At 38.7% G+C, this 13,919-nt stretch overlaps 1 protein-coding gene across 1 annotated transcript in view; it reads left to right on the top strand.

Moving 5' to 3' along the window:
- The first annotated feature begins 1,180 nt into the window (after positions 1 to 1,180).
- The window catches only part of LOC131029734 (protein disulfide isomerase-like 5-2), a 48,450-nt gene continuing 35,711 nt past the window's right edge, over positions 1,181 to 13,919 (top strand). The window contains exons 1-4 of the mRNA XM_057960364.2: positions 1,181 to 1,621; positions 3,040 to 3,143; positions 3,494 to 3,864; positions 4,057 to 4,364. Of these exons, the coding sequence (XP_057816347.2) occupies positions 1,385 to 1,621; positions 3,040 to 3,143; positions 3,494 to 3,864; positions 4,057 to 4,364 (1,020 nt within the window). The 5' untranslated portion in view covers positions 1,181 to 1,384. The remainder of the gene's footprint in view (positions 1,622 to 3,039; positions 3,144 to 3,493; positions 3,865 to 4,056; positions 4,365 to 13,919) is intronic.

Below are 13,919 nucleotides of genomic sequence, written 5' to 3'. Positions count from 1 at the left end.
AATTGTGTCCTACAACCACCTCAAAAATACTTATGCACAAATGTCCCATGTGCTAGGGGAAGAGCACCAATTACCGTTCATGTTCCAATAATTGTTTGCTCCTTGCACACCCAACCCCCCAATTATTAACTTAAAAAAAACCAAAAAACAAATAACTAAAAGTCCATTAGTAAATTTCACATGTATCAAAGATGCTCGTTTTTTAGCATTTTTGGACAATAACTGACCTATTTATGCACCTTTATTGGTACCCATAGCGCACAACTATTAGGGCATTTGTGCATAAGTATTGACAATTTTAAGTGCATGATTATTGAGGCATCTTTAAGAAGGTATCGAACGACACTTTGAAATGTGTACTTTATGACACTTGCACATATAACAGATCCCACAACGTGCATTGTTACTACACAAAAGCCAAAACAATAGCTCTAAGCAATTAAGTCGCATGCAGAGACAACCAAAAAAATCCTCAATATCTAACGTACCATTTAGAATATGTGGGTGTGTCGTATAACAGATCCCACAATGTGCATTGTTACTACACAAAAGGCAAAACACTAGCTATAAGCAATTAAGTCGCATGTAGAGACAACCAAAAAAATCCTCAATATCTAATGTACCATTTAGAATCTGTGGGTGTGCGACGCCTACTATGGGAAGAGCACTAATAGATAACATAGTTCCAATAACCGTCACCTTATTGTCATGTTGACCCCTAATAGCCGTCATAGTGAAAACACCATTAATAAATTTGTTTTGTACCAATAGCCGATCATTTTTTGTAATTAATTAGCCCATTTGTGCACAACTATTGGAACATTTGTCCCATTTGTGTACCACTATTGGAACATATGTGCACCACTATTGGGGCATTTGTCAATAAGTACTAGCGATTTTGAGTCGACGGTTACTGGAACATTTGTAGTTAGGTATCAGGCGACACTTTCAAATGTGTACTTTTTGACCTTTGTGCGCATAACTGATTCCACAACATGCATCGTTACTACCCAAAAGCCAGATCAATAGCTATAAACAGTTAAGTTGCATACGAAGACAACTAAAAAAATAAAATCAAAATCCAATGTACCATTTAAGATCTGTGAGTGTGCGAAGTTAGCTTTGACGGCTAGTGATGCTCTTCCCCTAATACATTTCGCCTAGTAATACATTTCCCGAATAGATACCAATAAAATTGTACAGCTCCTCCAATTAAAGGTCAAAGAATTCTTCGTGCTCTTCGCTTGATGTGTTTTGGAACAATAAAATAGTGATTGTGAACTTATTTCTAATCCGGTTACAAGTTCCGGTTGGGTGGCCTTTTAGTCTGCGTATCGATTCTTATAAAGCTTGCAAGAGATTATTTTCTAAGTTCTAGTCAAACATGATGGAGAGGGGGGTTCTGGCCTTGCGAAGACGCGGAAGAGTGGCGCTTCTGGTGGCATGGATGGTGATGACAAGCTTCCAGGACGTCGGGGGTAACGAAGAGCGGTTTGGAGAGAAGGGAAGAGTGATCGAGCTGGACGACTCCAATTTCGATTCCGCCATTTCCACCTTTGATTATATTCTGGTCGATTTCTATGCCCCATGGTGCGGTCATTGCCAACGTCTCTCGCCTCAGGTCCGTAATCAACTATGCTGTATAGTCGGAGACTAGATCCATTACTAACTGTCTTTGTAAGATACAACTGGGCCATAAGAAATTCGTAGCCGTATGTTGAATGGACTTCATTCACCATTTGATCACTATGTTTATCCTCTATCAGACCCAAATGAGTGTTTAAGCTGACAAGGGCTCATAACTCTATAACTAGATCTGCTACACAATAGACTGAACTTTAAGACACAGGGAGAAGGCACATCAAAAACCTTTATTGTCGCGTCGTCTCCTCTGTAGCAGATAAATTTGCCTCTGATCTTTGAAGATGAGCGTTATTTTTAATCTTTATGAACCTTCTCCAAAATTTGTATTCAAGATTGTATAAAGAATACACAGGATAAAATAGCATGTTTTTCATTATTAATAGAATGATTAAATTCAGAGAGGGTCTTTAGGGTTGAGCGACAACGAACAACTCTATAATGATGTGGTTACCGTAGGCCAAGGGGGAGATCAATGTACCAATGAATATCAAGATAAATAACCATTGTCTACATTGCAATAAGGTTACACACAAATTGGCGGACATGCATGTAATAATGTCCACGACCAAGGCCTATTCATTTCTAGAACTGGTCTAGGCTTGGTGATGTCTCCGCTTATCCTTAACAAAGAAAAATGTCTGAATTAAAAACATGTATAGAAATAGTGAATTTTAAATTGATTTCAGAATTTTATGATGAATTTCAAGAGATGTTATTAATTTTCAATGAACAATAAAATTCAACAAATCTATTTATAATTGTGGAATTTTGAATCTGTACAATATAATTGACCAAATGTGGTAATTATGGATTTTAGACATTTCAAAATCGCTTGATGTACAATTTGATTGAGATTTGTGGCGTAGTGGCAGTCAATTATTTGGATAAGTTTGAATGAGCATGAGAGGCTACTAAGTCCATGTGGAAATAATGAAGACACGAATTATTGAAGTTCAATTGTGCCAAAGCAAAGAATATGGATTGTAGGAATAATTAAATCTAATAGGACTGCAAATACCGAGCAAAAGACAAAGGAATTCTGTCGAAGGTCAAGAATGCGTCAGCGATATGAAGCCGTAAAAGGATGAGAAAAATGTTTTGGAATTGAGAACAGTTGGATAGAAGCAAGTCACTCCACAATGCCATAATAAATCCGGCTGCTGAGTTTGAGAATAATTACAGAATTACAATAGACCAAAATAATCAAGGGTGGAGATAAGTACATACGCAATCTTGTATAAGTTGTACATGATTGATAATTGCAAATTTTTTATATTTATTCCATTTGGAACATAAATTTACTGAAGTTGAGAGGTGTGAATAGAAACAACTCTTGAATATATAAATTGTCTGGAATTTTATGTCAGTTGTTTGAACTTTTGTAGTTTTCTGCAGTTAGATTCTGCTGCTTCAGTGCTTGCTGACGGTGATAAACCGATTGTGCTTGCAAAAATCAATGCAGATAAGTTCACTGGGATTGCATCGAAATATGAAGTGAGGTACGTTGTATTTGGCTCCTTTCTGTTCTGTATAGATGTGAAGTCTGTAGAGAGAATTTAGGGTTCATTATGCTGAAATATGGATTGCTTCAGCTAAGAGATCATAATATTTTTGTTACTGCTTTCAAGCGAGATCTTGAATGTATGGTTAACTATGCTTATGCCACATGGTATATGTGCATTCTAGTCCAAATAACTTTAGGAATATTCTTGTCTAATTAAAACTTATGTAAAATTTTGGGGTAAATAGGCATGAACAGGATTGGATTTCTCATTTTCTTAGTGTTAACATCACAGTTTTTGATCAAATATTTTTAGCTAATGTGCTTGAATTTTATTCTGTGGTTCAGTGCATATCCAACGCTGAAGTTTTTCATCAAAGGCTTCCCTACAGACTATACAGGTCCACGAAAAGCAGAATTGCTTATTCCTTATTTGAAGAAAATGGCTGCACCTGATGTTTCAATCCTTAAATCGAATCGTGAAATTCAGGAATTTATCGAAGGATCCAATAAAATCTTTCCCATGTTTATTGGCTTCGACATCAATGAATCACTACTAGCAGGTCTTGCTAAGCAATACAAGAAAAGAGCTTGGTTTGCAGTAGCAGAGGACTTCACAGATGAAGTTATGATGGAATATGATTTTGACAAAAAGCCAGCTTTGTTGGCCCTTCGTCCTGAGTACAGAGAACAAGATACATTTTATGGCCCCTTTGAAGGTTAACCCTTGCACATAAGATCTTTTATTTTATTTTTATTTTTATAAAACTGTCTTCTTCATAAAATTTCAATGGTATATTATGTTTTCTTGAATTGAGTTTATGATATCAAGAACTTATTAATGTATGATTAATTGTTCCTTTACCATTTATGATTATATTAACATGATTTGAATTGTAATCACTAATCAGGAGGGTTTTTGAACGAGTTTATTCAGCAAAGCTTGCTGCCTTTGTGTGTCCCTATAAGATATGATACGCTGAAGTTGATACAGGAAGATGCAAGGCCGATAGCCTTGACAATTATGAAAGATGAGAGAGAAGATGAGTCATTGCAGATAATCAAGATGTTAAAAGCTGCTGCATCTGGTAATCGGGATTTGATATTTGCATTTGTAGGACTTGCACAGTGGGAAGAATTTGTGGACACCTTCAATGTTGGGGAAGGTACAAAATTACCAATAATCATTGTGTGGAATGGAGACTCAGAATATCACTCTGTAAGTTACCTTCAGTATTTTTAATATTTTTTCTTTGTTAGTTCTTTATCTCTGGAGGGCCTGAGGCAACTAACAAACTTGCAATACTTATTTTGTTCTATATTTTTCTGTATATTATGAAAAAGTAAAGGTATTATTTAAGGTCACTGCCTACCAAGACACCAGATTGGTGTATGAGAACCCCATTGTAGAAGCCCACAAAAGGATTGTTTTTTCTGTTTATATTAAATACTGTTCAATCTAGGTGTACATACCTTACCTCCCTGATTCAACCCTGCATGTATTTGTAAGTTGACATGAAACCTTGGATGAGAATCTGATGTGCCTGTAATAGTTTGATACAATATATATCTTTAATATTATATATATAGTTTCATGGAGTTTCTTGATGGGGGGGCATGGGGTTGGGTTTTGGGGACAGGGGGACCAAGGGCCTAAATTTGGGGACAGCGGCGGCGCTGGGGGTGGGGTGAAACGTAAGTGCACATTTTTGTTGGTATGACCATGCAAGTATTCTGCCACATGCTTCTCAGCTGGCACAATCATAAGTGATTCACACCCCTTATTAAAACATGAAACATATTCAGTTTAGCATGGTTTCTTATAGGCAAGCCGCAAAACCATAAAAAAGGAGGCGAAGGTGGTGGTGCAGCAGGGGGACGTTTCCCCTAAGTCTCCGCATCTCAGAAACGATATATTGTGAAGTATAAATAGGGACATATGTTTTTGCAATACTATTTGGTAATACGTGAAACCTTGGATGAGAATCTGATTTGCTTGTAATAGTTTGATTTTTCTCAGCCCTTCTTTCAGCTTGTGAGTGCTTGACAATTTTTATACCATAGTTAGTATTTTTGTAATAATTTGCTATGCTATGTGAAGAGTCCACAATGATTTTGTGTTAATACACATGCCAAAAAAGTAGCATACTTAATCATGGCTTGGTTAATATGATTAGGTATTGAGACAGTTGTGGTCTAACCAGCACACTTGGTGCACTTGGTGGTTGTCCATGCTATGTGTAGGAAGATATTGTTTAGGGAATCAAACTCTCATACATTACCATATTTCTACTATACCAGATTGTTGGATTTTCACTATAATACTGCATGTTTAAAAAAGTTGCAATTGTTGTTGGCTATGCAATTTTATGTTTTCTGCAATCAATGGTATGCTATTCATATTCTGGTCTAGTACTTTGTGTTCTGTATTGGTATAGCGGCAAGCAGTTGTCCATTGCTTCCTATGCTGATGATAAATGTAAAGGGCATGGACTAAGGCTTGATTTGCAGCTTGAGTTTGGCTGAGCTTACAGATGAAATGTACTAGAGAAGCAAGACTGATAACCAAGAAGCTTGCATACAGCTCCTCAAATGTGACTCAAGAAGAGTGAATTGATGGTACAAAATGATGGTAAATGTTAGCTCAATATTACTAAAAACACGCTCGAAAAATTAGTCTACAGCACATTGTTAACTTTTAGCACTTTCAGATTAATATAAACTCAGAAAACAGATTTTAGTTTCTAACTAAATTGATTAGATGTAAGATTTAGAGTTTTCTAGGTTTAGGCATCACATAGAAGTGAACAAAATAAGAACAAGACACGATTGCCCTGGGAAAACCTCCTAGGAGGAAAAACCCAGCCAGAAAGGATCCTCAGATCTGATTATGGATTATATTCATATAACAGTTACAACACTTATCTTAGATCCTTGAAGATGTCTGAAGTGTTTGCTCTTAGGGCTGATGGAATCAACCACAGGTCTGCAATTTCATGTATATCAGGTCTGCTCCTTAATCACACCAATCAGCACTCAGACTCAAGCCCTAGATCTGCACTCTTGATGTGTCTTAGGTCTGCACTGATTCAGTAACCCTGGCACTTTAATTCTGGAACAGCTCAGCAAGAACTTGATGTTTGCTTCTTCAATTGGCAGGGATGATTCGCATAAGTTCCTTCACCAACCTTCGCATTAATCAGATTGTATCCTTCGCATCATTAGGCATGTGTGAACTCAGATGTATACTTCGCATCCTTAGGCATGTGTGAACTTCGCATCATTAGCAGATATGTATTTCGCTTGAAGGATGTGTGTTGATTTCTTTTTGAATGAGGTGGATATGTCTTATATATATGTGATGCAAAATCCTTTTTATGTCGGCCTAATATAAATTAAATTACTTTTAATTTAATTTGAATCTCTTTAATCCGAAATACCTTGAATGGATAGGGTCGGCCCTATTTGAGCAAGCACGTTATTATGCATGTAGTGTGGGGTTTGGGGCCCAGCCCTACACATTGGAGAAAGGGGCCAGCCCTTTGGGCGGATTCCAATGTTGCCCAAGGCAATTGGAATCCACCATTCCCTAATTACAATCAACACACATGAACTATCTTCTTTGTGCATGGTATAATGATTGCCATTTTTGAAAACTGACATGCCAAAACAAATGTTATGTTGTTGCTGAGTGTTGGGTAGACCACTAACGAAGTGCATGGAAATGGATTCCTATGGTTGAGAAGGTATTGGTAATGCTGCTTTAATCCAGGCTTCTAGTTGGAAGGGCTAGAATGGTTGAAGAGAGCACTGATGAATGTAACAGTCAGCATACTTACACAAAAGGATAACAAAATTGGCATTGAAGATGATGCAAGAGGTTGGTTGTATGCCAAAATGCCAGCAGAGGAGGATGAATGAGCTTCCTTGATGCACTTTGTCATCTCCAAATGCATCTACATGTAATTAGTGCTCCGAATGAGAATGCCTAAGTATTTGATAGTGATATTCCCCAAGGATTTCTTGCTCTTTCCTTGGGATCAAGATTGACAAAGAAGATCCAAAAATGTCAGCACATGTGCTAGGAAGCAGGTTGTCACAATTATTGCTGTATAAATCAAGGTGTTACTGTCTTAGATGACAGCAAATCTTCCAAGGTGAGGCCCGAAAACAACATTGATGTTGCACATGAATGTGGGAAGTGCATTGGTGCTGCCAAAAGGCGTGATCAACAACTTGTAGAGCCTACGGTATTAAATGCTGCCTTCTAGACATTGTGAGGCTCCATGTAAATTAGGTGATAACAAAATTCACGTTGAATTAAAGCTGGTCCAAAAGATTGTGGATCATGGGAAATTAGTTTTGGTTCTTCAAACTGATTTTATTGAGTCTGACTAAACACCACACATATTTGCTCCTTTGAAATTGCTAGTGCAAGAGATTCACAAGTAGAGGTGTTAAGATGTATCTTCCCCCCCACAAACATTTGCTTGATTTGGCGCTCTAGCGTAACACTCTAATTTATTTAGTGTGATTAGATGACCGATTGAGCATTTGAGAGAACCTAGCATAAGCTTGAGAGAATTTTAAATGAGCCTTGTGGAGTACGGGTTTTTGGCTCCTCAAAACCATTAAACTATGCATCAGCAGCAGGTCTGATTGTTTTGAGTGGGGAAGCTTGGCGACATTATTTGTCTTAGCTTCTCCAATGATACAAAGAGTCAAAGAAATTATGCAAGTTGACCTTTTTAACTATTGTTCTCATAGCTTTTAAGGTAAGCTCTCACTATTTGGTTGAGAATCCCAAAAAAGCCAATATGGGAGGAGTGGAGTTGGGAAAAGGAATTTTGTTCACTGGATTTGGATCCGAAAGCTGGCATTAATTGACCCACTATTAAAGGTAGGGGTTGCAATATTTTGTCTCCTAGCATGTGGGGGATGGTATTTTATGTTGTCAAGGCCATCTCTAGTGTCATTAGTCACATGGCTTGAGGTTTCCCCTTGGTCGAGACAAACCACTATATTCCTTGTGATGATCTAATCTACCATGTTTGCCCCCTCCATTAGGTAGAGATCAAGGAGCATTTCATCTTTAGATGCCCCATTTACTATGAGATTTTGGAAATTAGGTAGCAATCTCTCTACTTTCTATAGACATCCAAACCAATGATGTTTGGCCCTTTATCTTTGGGAAGCTATCACCCTTTGGTGCATATCCTTACATGGTCTTTTAGGATTCTATAGGCTCTAGTTTGATCACCTTCTTATTCCAGCACATCTAGGAGACTAGCAACCATAAACAGCCGTTGGATATCATTACTTCTCTTATAGATGCAAATAGACTTGTGAGGCTACATTTCAGACAACTTTTGCCTTGACATTTTCTATCTTCAACATTGTGGTTTTGTATCTTCCTGATGGCATGGCTCAGTTTCTTATCATTGGCATAGATGTACTCCTCATTGACCAGCCCCCCAACCATAGGGGCAGATGTACATTACAAGATTTTTCACGAATACAAGGGTTTCTCCGGCCTTGGATGTTAGATGTGATCCTAGAGGGAGTGCCTTGCTTGATCCTTGACACTCCCCAATGAGCATTATCGAATCTTGTATTGTGTTCCCTTCACAGCAATCTCTTGTTTTCCTTAGTGTTTGCTCTTTGGGTTCTTGTTCCCGCTTCTCAGCTATAAGCCTATATGTACTAGTTTGTCAACTGCTTATGTGGGTGGTCCCTTGTTTCGTATTTCTTTACTTTTGTTCTTCCCCGTTGTGGGACCTTTCCAGGTTTCTCTTCCTAGACCTTTCTATTCTAAATTGCTGTGCTTGAGTCCCATGACCTACTTTTGATCATTTGTGGACATCAATATAATTTCTTTATTTTTCAAAGAGCAAAGGGGTGACAAAATACATGTATTGATTACATGCTCTAAGTATTTGCATACAATAGTTAATTGGAGTGATGTCACAATCAACTGTCCTAGAATGGTTCAATGCCAAATGTGACCAAATGCTTGCAAGGCATGAATGTTTCTCTCTCCTTGACCTAATCATATGTGGCATGAGTATGATGGTGTTGTAGTTGGCCACTAAAGGCTCACCATCTTCTAAGAGATAAATTGCTTATTGCCATAGTAAATTTCATTTCTAGGGTATTGAGTCTATTGACATGATATTGTAAAAGTATAAATGGAATTCAATTACCCGAGTGTAATACGGGACAAAAAAGACAAAAAAATGGGAACTGAATAACAATGTACTAATTGTAAAAATAGACGAAAAAAATAATATTGTTAGTTCATGTCAAATAAAGTTCATATAGATAACAATAAACATTATTCATTATAAAAATGCTGGCTCTAAGAAATTCCATATAATTTTTTATTTATTTATTTTAGTTTCACCTAAGAGGGTTTCTAAAAAGTCATACAGATCACCCTAAAATAGTAAGGCCGTTCTGTTACAAAAACAGGACCTGCTATTTTAGGGGCAGCCCTGTCTTTTTTACTTAAATCCACATAATTGTTTAATTTAAAAGAATAAGCCTCATTGCAGCTTAAATTGAACTTCTAATAGAGAACTATTCAAAATATAACTTAAATGAAGTATAAAATACCCTAGCCCGATACGAAAAATGATTACTTGGGGTTAATTGCAGGTTTTTTTGAGTGTAATGCTACTGTCTTATTGCTACCATTAATAGGGATATGATCCATGCATGTCTTTGACTTGACAATCATGAGGGAAAAGAGCTCTCCTGTTGCTAGTTGAGTCATTGATAATAAGAATGAGCTGAGGATTCACCCAATGCACCTGGCTTGCGAGCGACTTGGTACATCCCCAGTGGACTAGTCTCACCTTAGCTCACCCCTCCCTGAACCACAACTTGGCAATATGTAAGTCCAAGGTAAGGTGGGTTGGGCGCTGGGTTGGGTCGCGAGGATACCACTGGCGCAAAAAAAAAAGAATTGAGCTGAGGATTTGAAGTGATGAGATTGGATATTTAAATTTTCTAATCCCTTCAGGTTGTGGCTTCTACTAAGCTAAAAGGATTTTTGCCTTCTTGGATTTTCGGACATGACATTCTCAGTAGATTGTTTTATTTTTATTTTTTTTATTGATTGATAAAGGGCCTAAGCCAAAATAGAAGTTACCTGTTCCATACATTAGCAGGGCTACTATGCCTTTATCCGAACGAGCTTAGTCCATTTGAGAAGCTAACTTGTAAAACATATAAGCCCTTGCTGTGTACTGTGGATATACTGAAAATTCCACAGGAGGGCGACTAACATCTAGATTAAACAACATATTTCCCTATCGAACTATACAAAATAGGACCTAAGACATAATCATACTAATATAGGGCTAATCTATTTCATCAGGCTCCGGTCTAGGTATACGCAATCACCATGAGGAGGGTTCCTTCTAGCAGCTGCATTGGATGTTTTTGCTCTATCCATGGTTGCTGCCGGCATTCTCTTTGAGGCTTTTTCGGTTCTCTCGGTCCCTCGGAGGAGATGGGAAGCGCTAATTATCACAGGTGGTAAAACTTGGAACCTTTCCATCTCAATGCCCAGAAATTTCTGGGGAGGTTCAAAATCTTCCGCTTCCATGTAGTACTTCCACCATTTAGTGCCCGAGGCTATCTTCAGGCTCAACCATTTTTGAAGAAAATCAATGTTTTGGGCAATACCAGGCTTTCTTTCTTCAAAGGCCATCTCCTTTATCACTAGAATTGGGCGCTTGACAACCACCTTCTCTAGAGCGCCAACCTCCACATGATTGATAATCTCATAGTCTTCTGGATAGGAATCATTAGGTTTTCGTCTACATTCTCAACCGTCGTTTCTAAGCCCTTCAACAATTCATCTTTAAAGACTTCTTGACAAAGCTGGATTGCCTCCCTCTTCGGGAGCTTCATTACCAGAAGGATAGAAACAAAGGTTGCAGGGATGTCACAGTTTACCCTAAACCTATAGTTGTAATTGATTGTTTCTTCCCCCATAATCTCTTTCACAGCACATAAAGCCAAGTCACCCAATTCATTCAAAATTCTACACCATCTTTCTATTGGCATTAGATTGTCATTGATGTCAACATTCAGAGGAAAAAGATGCAGAGATGACGAGTGCCACAGAGAGCAACATAGAAAGCAAGTGCAGTTGTGTATAACACGTCGTGTTAGTCACACAAGGGGATACAAAAGGAAAGCATGAAGTATGTGTATTTGGACAAAGAAGACACAAGTCAAAGTGTGGTGATTGTAGCGAGCTGAACTGAATCAGAAAAGGCCACCGCAATTGGTGATAGGCGTGCATAACACGCAGGTTATCGCTATCTACACAATTGCAAACTGCGATAAGAAGTCAATAACACGATGGTCATGTGGCCCCCCCACCATTCTGCGGCTTGAACAGGTGAAGAACAAGTAATCCTGCGGGCGTGTGGGATAAGAGTATAGAGGTGCCTACGGGCGCTCGGGCCCCCACCATCCCACGACAGGAACAAGTGAAGCAAAAGTAATCGTGCTGGCGTGCGGGATAAGGTTATAAAGGTGCCCCCGCTATTCTGCAATAGGATTGAGTGAAGAATGGGTGACCTTGTGGGCGCGCGGAAAAGACATTACATTGCCCGCTATTCCGCAGAAGGATTGGATGAAAAAGAAGTGTCATTGCGGGCATGCGGGGTAAAGATAGTAATTGGCCGTTGTTTCGCAGCTTGCAAGGTTGGACAAAAGGTAATCCAGTGGGCGCGCGGTGTAAGTAAATGGAGGCACCCCGCCATTCCGTAGCTTGCAAGGATGTAGGAAAAGTGATCCAGCAGGCGCTCAAAAGTCAAGGTGAAGAATGATGTATCCCGCCAGCTCGCACAGGTAAAAAGGCCAGAAAGATAAACGATGTTGGATGATGTTTGGTGATGTGTATAACACGAAGGTTAGTCGCAGTGCAGAGTTCAACGGTTCTGAGCAGCTCGATAGTCCACATGGGTGTTGACCGAGTTTGACCCAACGGCGTGGCATGTATGAAGCGAATCAGAGGCCACTTGTTGAAAAGATGAACTGTTATTTTGCTGATAGATTTAAAGATTTTGACCTATTTTGCAGCCATGTTTAAAAGCTTATAGACTCAGTGGTCCTCGTGGCGGTTGACCAAACTTGACCGAGTGGACGATGATTATGATGACATGTGGATTCCAGGTGGTCGAATATGAATGCTGAAATGCTGAAGTCGGTGTTGGTGGTGTTTTTGCATTCAAATGAGGTAGTTGTCGACCCAATCAGTGCAAGAGGATGGAGAATGCATTAATGGCAACTGCATTGCAGACTGTTTGTGTGGCTCGAGGAAGAATACTTGATCTCATTGGGCAGATGAAGATTACTAAAATTAGTAATTTAAGTATAGAGAATGATTTGAAGACAGAAAGGATGCATTTAATTCAGGCAGCCAATCTTAGAACCTTTTTGAGGATAGAGAATAAAATCTTCTGCAGAGAAAATCTCCAATGTGACAAACAAATTAAAATATTTAAAATTCATTCTTGGAGGCAAACTCTTATGCCTGCAGAAATGACTGAATGAAGTGTAGGTTTATGAGGTTCAACAATAGGAGATGTGGTAGCTAAGTTGGTAGAGGTGGACAAATTGTTAGTGATTACAAGCAGAGAAGGGAATATTTTTTTTGTATGGCTGTTGTTGCAATGTTGTTGAGTGAATAGAGATGAAAGAGAAAAAAATAGATGTAAGCAGTTGAGAGAGAGAACAGCAGTAGAGTAGTGCGCCGAGAACAGAGAAAAGATAGAGACCAGAGGATATAGAAGATAGAGTTGAAGAGAAGAAGAGTAGGGTGCAAAGGTTTGAGTAATACAGAGAAGGCAAACAAACTGTGAGTTACAAAATTACATTTGTAACAAGGCAATATACTTTGTAATCTTTTCATTCATTGTAAATCTCTGAGTTGGTGCTCACAGCAGGGCTAGGTGCTCCTCGAGTAGATGCTCTAAATTGTTAGGGGGTTGGTGCTCCTTGAGTTGGTCCTCAAAATCATTAGGGGTTGGTGCCCTAAACATATTGTAATCAGTTATTTTATTGTGAGGCTGGATTGGAGTAGTAGACTCCAGCAACTCTTGTCACCAAGGTTTTTCCCACATTGGGTTTTCATCGTAAATCTTGTGTCTTTTGATTTGACTTTGTGTGTGTGTTCTTACTTGATTTGCATCTTTAGTATTTGCACACTTAGATTAAAAGTTTTAAAAGATTCAACGATTCACCCCCCCTCTCAGTGACCTATTGTGTTCCTTCACTTTCATGCTTAACCCTTCCCCTGAAGGCCATCATCCTATTATCCTGATCTGGGAGTAGACAAATATACGACTCCATTACACTACTCTAGCAAAGCCTATTCACAAGCAGCCCCGAAAAACGAAAAAGAAGGATGGTTAAGTTTCTACATTATTCTTTTATTAATAGCAATCGATATCTTGGAATGATTGCGAATAAACCTACTCCCTTCTCGATCATCCTCAAGTACTTCGGCATGTGTGGAAGGGCTATCATTGGGAGTAAGGAGCCTGCACATAACTAGTCTTTATTAACTACCAATTGGCCCATTTGATGCTAATGATTCATCTTCCCTTAGGAGATTCGTGTAGGCCGGGATGAGTGCTAGCTCATTGAGAGCTTACCACATCCTCTACTGAGCTTGGTGGAGCCTACTCAAATGACCAAGTGCTTGCCAAGGTTTAAATTCCTAAGATCATATAGCCTTATAAAAAGACAT

This window comes from Cryptomeria japonica, chromosome 9 (assembly GCF_030272615.1).
Source record: "Cryptomeria japonica chromosome 9, Sugi_1.0, whole genome shotgun sequence".
NCBI classification, from domain to species: Eukaryota; Viridiplantae; Streptophyta; class Pinopsida; order Cupressales; family Cupressaceae; genus Cryptomeria; species Cryptomeria japonica.
This window is presented reverse-complemented; position numbering and strand designations above follow the sequence as displayed.